Source organism: Gadus macrocephalus, chromosome 18 (assembly GCF_031168955.1).
Source record: "Gadus macrocephalus chromosome 18, ASM3116895v1".
Classification (NCBI taxonomy): domain Eukaryota; kingdom Metazoa; phylum Chordata; class Actinopteri; order Gadiformes; family Gadidae; genus Gadus; species Gadus macrocephalus.
This window is the reverse complement of record NC_082399.1, coordinates 21,064,826-21,074,398: the sequence shown is the minus strand read 5'-3', so window position 1 is coordinate 21,074,398 and position 9,573 is coordinate 21,064,826. Positions and strand designations below refer to the sequence as shown.

Here is a 9,573-nt window from a genome sequence, read left to right as displayed (position 1 = left end):
ACCACAATAGAAACCTGACCTCAGTAGACCACAATAGAACCCTGACCTTGGTAGACCTAAACACATCCAACAACCTTTCAACTCTTAAAGAGTGTATTTACTGTATCTACAGCACAGAGAACAGAAAGGAGGAACCGTTCTCCACTCATGAACACAAACAAAGTCTACGGACCCTCTTTGTTCCGCTCAGCCTCCAGATGATCCAGGTCTAGGACCTTCTCACAGATCCAGTGGTGCAGTCTGTTACACGGTTCTTCAGACCAGCCGTCCTCCCCTGCTACGACGCAGTCTCTTGCTCCGCCGTCATCGCGTGGTTTAACGTGTCTCCAACTGAGAACCACGAGGAGGAGACAGTGGAGGTCACGGCGCCATGCGTTGCCATGGCGCCGACGCGAGTAGGACGCTTATCCAGTAGCTCCGTGCGTGTTGCGTTGTTTTTAGTAATTTAAGTAATTTAAGTGTGTTTTTGTAAACTTTTAACTCTTTTATAAACTATTTATATGTGTAGATCTATATATATATATATATTATATGGATAGGGAGAAACTGCTTTCACTCCAAACAATGGGACGTAACAGCTTTTTCCGTCGGTAGTATCACCGCCGTTTGTCTGGCGCTGGAACAGCAGATGATACGAAGGATGGACGGAGAGTCAGTCAACCTATTGGAACCCAATACGGGGATGGCAATTTATACCCTTTATGGGGATCCGCAATTTAAATACAAGGATAGATCGTAATAATATAATCAGCACAAATCTATATCTATATATATATATAGTGATATATATCAAATTGTGAGTGTTTAAATATGGTCGCTAGTGTTTACATGTGGTCGATAGTGTTTAAATATGGTCGATAGTGTTTAAACGTGGTCGATAGTATTTAAATGTGGGCGATAGGGTTTAAATGTGGTCGATAGTGTTTAAATGTGGGCGATAGGGTTTAAATGTGGTCGATAGTGTTTGAATGTGGTCGATAGCGTTTAAATATGGTTGATAGTGTTTAAATATGGTCGATAGTGTTTGAATGTGGTCGATAGTGTTTAAATGTGGTCGATAGTGTTTAAATATGGTTGATAGTGTTTAAATATGGTCTATAGTGTTTAATTGTGGGCGATAGTGTTTAAATGTGGTCGATAGTGTTTGAATGTGGTCGATAGTGTTTAAATATGGTTGATAGGGTTTAAGTGTGGTCGATAGGGTTTAAATGTGGTCGATAGGGTTTGAATGTGGTCGATAGTGTTTAAATATGGTCGATAGTGTTTAAATGTGGTCGATAGTGTTTAAATATGGTTGATAGTTTAAATGTGGTCGATAGTGTTTGAATATGGTCGATAGGGTTTAAATGTGGTCGATAGGGTTTAAATGTGGTCGAGAGCGGTTTACATGTTTAAATGTGGTTGATAGCGTTTACATGTTTAAATGTGGTCGATAGTGTTTAAATATGGTCGCTAGTGTTTACTTGTGGTCGATAGTGTTTAAATGTGGTCGATAGTGTTTAAATGTGGTCGATAGGGTTTACATGTTTAAATGTGGTCGATAGTGTTTATATATGGTCGATAGGGTTTACATGTGGTCGATAGGGTTTACATGTGGTCCATAGTGTTTAAATGTGGTCCATAGTGTTTAAATGTGGGCGATAGTGTTTAAATGTGGGCGTTAGTGTTTAAATGTGGTCCATAGGGTTTACGTGTGGTCCATAGTGTTTAAATGTGGGTGATAGTGTTTAAACGTGGGCGATAGTGTTTACATGTGGTCGATAGGGTTTACATGTGGTCCATAGTGTTTAAATATGGTCGATAGTGTTTAAATGTGGTCGATAGTGTTTACATGTGGTCGATATTGTTTAAATGTGATCGATAGTGTTTAAATATGGTCGATAGTGTTTAAATGTTCTTTTCCCTCACTCTCCACCTCATCCCTAACTCTCCACCTCAAGCTGGTGTGTAGTGAGCATTCTGGCACCGATTGGCTGCCGTGCATCACCCAAGTGGGTGCTACATATTGGTGGTGGTTAGTGAGGTCCCCCCTTCACTTTAGGCGTCTTTGAGTGTTATTAATTATTATTATTCTTCATGTTTAACCTCTGTTTTCCTTTTATTCCTAGTCTGTTTTACATAGTTTTGAATGATGACTATATGCTCTGTAAGGTGACCTTGGGTGTCTTGAAAGGCGCCTCTAAATTAAATGTATTATTATTATTATTATTATTAATCTGTCACTCTCAGAGAAGAGATGCTGCTGAACAGAGTCTTCAGCCTTACCTTGAGGTCATGGGGGTACCATCCACCCACTTGTGGGTCCCCTCTTTCTCTCGATCACTCAGTCCAATCCAGGAAGTATCCATCAATCTGCTGACAAACGCCTGTTTCCAAAGGTAATAGCATCTGTTGTTATGCAACACAGATGAACACACACACACACACACACACACACACACACACACACACTCTCTCTCTCACACAATGTTGCTCTCTCTCTCTCTCTTTCTTAATCACTCACTCACTCACAAAAACAATTGGTCTCTCCCACACGCACACACACACACACACACACGCGCGCGCACACACACACACACACACACACACACACACACACACACACACACACACACACACACACACACACACACACACACACACACACACACACACACACACACACACACACACACACACACCAGTTCTTCTCTGCTGTTGATGACCACCAGGTCTGCCTTTCTCTTCTGACAGTCTTCTCTACTGGCCCTCCAGCCCTTCTTAGAAACGCGGTAGAGACTCTTGTCGTGAAACATCCAGCCCTGAAGTGTCAATTCATCTGTTGAATGTAAAATAACATCCTGAACAAACAGAGAACTGCTTATCTTACGGTCTTCGTTACGGACACACAACCCTGAGACCTGACCTTAACAGACCACATAGAAGCATGACCTCAATAGACGACAATAGAAACCTGACCTTAGTAGACCACAATATGAATCACAGAAGCAGAGGGTGTTTTTGAAATTAATGTTAATGACGCGATTGATTTAATAACTTGGATAAAACCCTCACGAGTTCATCCAGTAAGTGCTCTCTCCCCTCTTTCCAGGGTGACGGTGAGTCTAGGACAGGACAGAGGAATACAGAAGATATGAGCTCTAAAACAGAACGACATCGTCTCTAAGCATCACAGGACCCACAGCCAACCAAACACAAAGTCCATAATTATTAATACTAATAATTAATATTATTAGTATTAATAATATTAATACTAATTAAAATAGCAATAACTACAGTTATCAATATCATTATCGTTGCTATTGTTACAATTATTCATATTAGTTGGCCTAACACAAATTCTAACAAATAAAATAATGATCATTATCATTGCTATTATTACAGGTTGAGCGCGCGCATTGCACGCTCAGCCTCGAGTTGTAATTAAACCCATAGCTATAATGTGGAAACCCCAGTCGATAATGGAACACATTTCTGAGCACATAATATAATTACATTTTGCCCATAACATATAACATTTAGGTTCAGCTATAACTAGGGATGGGAATCGAGAACCGGTTCTTGTTCAGAACCGGTTCCGAGTCAACCGATTCCTTGGAATCGTTAGCAAGCCTGCTTAACGATTCCGCTTATCGGTTCCGGTCGCGGCAAATGCGTCGTGACGTCACACACACGCTGCTTTGATTTGGTTCAGAACGCAGCAAACATGTCGCCGCCGAGGAAGAATCGCATTGTGCGTTCACACCAAACGCGACGGGGCGACAAGATCCCATACAAAGTGAACGTAGAGACGCGTATAAGGGCGAGTTTTTCGCGGGAGAAAACCGGCGACAAGTTTTTGTCGTGATGACAGCCAATCAGCGTTCAACAGCGTGATAACTGAGTGACATGTGTAACGTAACAGCCAATCAGCGTTCAGCCGTCAAACTCAGTGCAGTGCAGTCCGGGTGAACCGCGGAATGGAGGAGAAAGTGATTGTTGCAGTTTGCGACTCCCGGAGCTCTATATATAATAGTATATGATATATTATATACTATATTATAATTGTATATATAATATCACGGCCAACAGCTCTGTCGCCTCCGGATGGCCGTAGCGTGGGGAGCTCTCATAGGGATTGGGCTTCTCGGGGTTTACCGGCATTGCTATGGTTTCCGGTGTTCCAACGGTTTATTAGGTAGGCCCATCTAATAAATCTCTGTCTAATCAATGCTTCATTTTGTTTATGTCAGTTTAATTTTGTTACAAGTTGAATGCAAATGAGCACTGTTAGAATTCCAAAAGGCACAAGCTCTTACTTGGCTGTTTTCAGTCTGTGTTTTTAGTTGTATGGCACATAATGATGGCATTTGGTCTTAAAAAGCGAAACATATATTTCTTCGTCTAGACCAATTGATTTGAAAATGTACAATTTCCTAATACTAGAAGCACTTCTGATCAGATATTAATGAGATGTAATGCAAACAAACACATTTATACTTATTTTCTCACCCAATGAGAATCGATAAGAGAATCGATAAGGAATCGGATCGATGAGCAGAATCGGAATCGGAATCGTGAAATTCTTATCAATTCCCATCCCTAGCTATAACGTAATGAAGCAAGCATAATAATTTCCTCTGCGTTATGAAGCAAGCATCTTTTGCCCGCCAACGGAGCTTCATGCCAATTCTTTGTCAACCACGGCCGAGATAACCACCGTAGCATGTCTCTACCTGTTGTGGAAGAGGGAGGGACGGCGGAGAACCAGACGCAGTGAGAGGGGTCTGGCTGCAGACATCCACCCACACGCTCCAGACATCCACCCACACGCACTTCCGCTGCAGACAGAAACATCCACCCACACGCCGGAAATTGCGTGCTGGTGGATGTCTGGAGCGCGAGTTGCACATTATTCAAGAGCGCCCCCTCGGGTCACACTTTTCGGTGGGTCGCAGAATTCGGTGTAACAACGGGACTCACTGCACGCCACGAAGATGTGACGTTCGGCTCAGCTGCACTTGGAGGTTTTTATGGTAGGTGACTATTCAAAACACAGCGATACAATTATAAATGCACGAGACTTGCATTTCTTTACCGATCTATTAGTTTCATTAAGTTTAGATTTTTTCATCAAACAAATAACAGAACGTTACACCAATATGAAGCATTTGTTGTTTTATTCCACCCTGACGGTGGCAAACGCTAGCTAGGTGTCATTTTTGCAAGATAGGCAAATGTTTTTTGTAAACGTTGTGTAGCCTATAGTCGGTCTTATTAAACGATTTTAGAGATTTGTAGATGTGTTGGGAGCATAAACGATTTTAAGATTTGGACTTTTGACAGTCATCTGTAGTCCAAAACAGAGTTAGCCTAAGTTGTAATAAAATAATTACCATGAATTGAATTGACGCAGCTCGTTTCGCTTTAACTAGAGTTGCACCTATCAGCTGTTCATCTCTGCAGCGGTGTCTGAGAAGTGTGATATCATTCAATAGACAAAATCGATCGTTCAAAATTCGATCTGCCTGTTTAGTTCATACAATCTGTTTATAACTAAGAGATCATAGCACTTAGTTCAGTTAAAAGGGGTAAAAGAGATGAAAAATTTAATAAAACAGATAAAAGTTAATGACCTCCACACACACATTAACACACATCAGCTCAGCCACAATATATTAATTAATATATACACCTCCACACACACATTAACACACATCAGCTCAGCCACAATATATTAATTAATATATACACCTCCACACACACACACACACACATTAACACACATCAGCTCAGCCACAATATATTAATTAATATATACACCTCCACACACACATTAACACACATCAGCTCAGCCACAATATATTAATTAATATATACACCTCCACACACACATTAACACACATCAGCTCAGCCACAATATATTAATTAATATATACACCTTCACACACACATTAACACACATCAGCTCAGCCACAATATATTAATTAATGTATACACCTCCACACACACACACACACACACACACACACACACACACACACACACACATTAACACACACATTAACACACATCAGCTCAGCCACAATATATTAATTAATATGTACACCTCCACACACACATTAACACACATCAGCTCAGCCACAGTATATTAATTAATATATACACCTCCACACACACACACATTAACACACATCAGCTCAGCCACAATATATTAATTAATATATACACCTCCACACACACATTAACACACATCAGCTCAGCCACAATATATTAATTAATATATACACCTCCACACACACATTAACACACATCATCTCAGCCACTTAGTTACCCTGGTCTCCCCCTCAATAGAATTAGATCTCGGTCCATCCCCCACTCACTCTGTTCCTCCCCCTCCTGTAGATCCCACCAAGCAGCGGCCCCCACCACAGACCCGGACTGGTACAGGTACAGCGGAGAGACTCAACCAGGTGGCTGAACAGAACACCGTGATGATGGGTCAAAGCAAAGGGAAACGTCCCACAAAGCGATCCCAATCTGAAGCCCCCTCTAATAACACCAAGTCTCCTCCGCTGTCCGTCCAGTCCACGAGCACACCCTCACAGCGCACTGTGCAGCTTAGACTCCACCGCGTCCTTCATTCGGCCTCGTTAAGTCACCTCACCGTCACTCCCGGGCGCCGACGGCCGAGTGGAACCACCGACCCGAAGCCTCGACCGAACAAGACGATGTTCAAAAGGACCAGACACGATCCCACGGGGCATAAAGTTAGGGATTGGACTATTTGATCCATCCAGCCCGTAGTGATCATCGGTGACTCAACCCTGAGTCGGTTCCTTCCCCACACTCACACAGACGTCCACATGGAGAGTTATCCCGGTGCCAAATAGCAACACGTCACACAGGTCTGAGATAAACATCCAAGATCCACACCAAGATTGTGGTGCTCTCTCTGGGCCTCAACCACAGGGACAGCCTGTTGGAGCCGGCCGCCAGGACCCCCACAACAACCTCACCGGCCCCCGCGGGGCCCTTCTCCCTCTGGGTTCCCCTGGGGCCCTCACCGGCCCTGGAGGTGAGGGCCCCACTCTCTCAGGCCTCTCTCTCTCTCTCTCTCTCTCTCTCTCTCTCTCTCTCTCTCTCTCTCTCTCTCTCTCTCTCTCTGTCTCTCTCTCTGTCTCTGTCTATCTCTCTCTCTCTCCCCCCCTCTCTCTCTCTCTCTCTCTCTCTCTCTGTCTCTGTCTCTGTCTCTGTCTCTGTCTCTCTCTCTCTCGCTCTCTCTCTGTCTCTGTCTCTGTCTCTCTCTCTCTCTCTCCCCCTCTCTCTCTGTCTCCCCCTCTCTCTGTCTCTGTCTCCCCCTCTATCTCTCTCTCTCTCTCCCCCTCTCTCTCTGTCTCTGTCTCCCCCTCTCTCTCTCTCTCCCTCTCTCTCTCCCCCTCTCTCTCTCTCTCTCTCTCTCCCTCTCTCTGTCTCTGTCTCCCCCTCTCTCTGTCTCTGTCTCCCCCTCTCTCCCTCTCCCCCTCTCTCTCTCTCTCTCTCTCTCTCTCTCTCTCTCTCTCTCTCTCTCTCTCTCTCTCTCTCTCTCTCTCTCTCTCTCTCTCTCTGTCTCTGTCTCCCCCTCTCTCTGTCTCTGTCTCCCCCTCTCTCTCTCTCTCCCCCTCTCTCTCTCTCTCCCCCTCTCTCTCTCTCTCTCTCTCTCTCTCTCTCTCTCTCGCTCCCCCCGCTGAGAAGAGGGAGACCCCCCCACCAGTGTTCGAATTATCACTCCAGCTTCGGGGGGGTCAGCATTTTGAAACGGATGGTGTTGACGTCACATGTTTTTTTTTTTTTTTTTTAAGCGGCTCTGTACATAGGAAACTAGGTTATAAATATACGGTAGTGCTATCCCTATTGTGGTGTTTTTTACATTAAGTCATTTAGCAGACGCTTTTGTCCAAAGCGACGTACAAAGGAGATGCTACAAGCAATAGAGCCTAGTGTAACAATAAATACTATTTCACACAAGAATCAACATGCAGAACTGTAAGCGCAAGTTAAGTAGCCTAATAGCTGAATAACGTTATGACAATCAAGGTAGAAACAGAGCACTGACTTTAATAGCATCTAAGACAAGTGTAGTTAGCTAGCTATCCAAAAATAGTTTCTGACTAGGTTTATGAGTTGAATTCCGCTAGGTTGGTAACGTTAAGCATGAAAGATTAGGCTTTACGTTATAGATATGATACAGCTATCAGGTAGTTGCACCCATAGACATACAGATTGCACCACTTCAGAAACTGTACGCCAAAGACACATTGGTAAGGCGGCCAGTTGCTAACGTGATGATGGACCAGAGGAGTTGAGTTTATTCTCGACATTTCGACTTTATTCTCGACATGTTGACTTTATTCTAGACATGTAGACTTTATTCTAGACATGTCGACTTTATTCTCGAATTGCCAATCAATATTTTTCCCCCTTATACCTGGCCCTAATACGCTTCCGTATGAATGCGACTTCTGGCTCGCGGAAAAACTTTTTTGGTGGGATGGACCGGACGTATGAATCATTACAAAGCCCCGACAAACAATGAATAGATATGTGGATCCCCTCACAGCTTAGACATTTCGGTCCATCAGTGTCCTGTTCATCGGTGTTCTTGAAGTAGTGAGCGCGTCAAGTTTAAGGTAAAGTCAGACGACGAGTTCAAGTTGAGGTCAAGCCATAGAGAAGACGTTGAAAGACCGCTGAAGACGTGTTAATGGTACAGTCCATTCAAGGGGTGTTTGAATTTTAATGTCAGTATATTACTCATAGTAAACATCGAACGCATTTAAGAAATAAGAAGACACTTTTAAACACGCAATTTGAAGAATAAATATATTATTCTCGGTACCCCCCAAAGTTTCATTTTAATGCCATTTGGGGGGTATGAAGTCTCAATCGGGACCGTCAGACCCCCCCGGTACCCCCCGTAATTCGAACACTGCCCCCCACCCATCTACGAGGCTACACACACACACACACACACAAACATCGAACACACACGCACAAACACACACGTACTTACATAAACAGACACACACACAATAACGCACGTACACACACACACACACACACACACACACACACACACACACACACACAGTCTTAGCGTGTCAAGATGTAACCCCCGTCATGGCCCCCCCAGCGTCTAACATAGCGCTGTTTGACTCAACATGGCCGCTCTGACGGCTGCAGACTCAAACGCTTCACTCTGTTTCTACTGGTTTAAAGTGGAAAGGAAGCAATCAAATAAAACATGTCTATAGCACTAGTTAAATATTTAAATATACCATAAATACAAATAAAGTCGGAAATATGTCCCGTTATTCAGAATGAAGCACAAACACGTTGCATTAATTACAATGTTTTCAGCCTGTGCGCCGCCATCTCTGTTTTCAGAATACGATGACGTCACGAGAATGGTTGGTATTAACATTCTATGTTGTTTACATTGCGGCTCATAGCCTCACAGGTAGCTTACTGCCTCAACAAAATGGATATGGACGAATGGGATAGACCCACCAATGAGGGCAGGCATTTGCCTATGCTTTTGAGCCAGTAAGAGAA

The 9,573-nt window shown here is 43.5% G+C and overlaps 1 protein-coding gene across 2 annotated transcripts in view; it reads right to left on the bottom strand.

Moving 5' to 3' along the window:
- LOC132446491 (uncharacterized) overlaps window positions 1-9,573 on the bottom strand; it is a 79,784-nt gene that overhangs the window by 1,661 nt on the left and 68,550 nt on the right. For both annotated transcript variants that reach the window (XM_060036812.1, XM_060036813.1), the window contains exons 5-7: window positions 2,682-2,818; window positions 2,266-2,366; window positions 173-330 (exon numbers count right to left, since the gene is read on the bottom strand). In XM_060036812.1, the coding sequence (XP_059892795.1) occupies window positions 173-330; window positions 2,266-2,366; window positions 2,682-2,818 (396 nt within the window). The remainder of the gene's footprint in view (window positions 1-172; window positions 331-2,265; window positions 2,367-2,681; window positions 2,819-9,573) is intronic.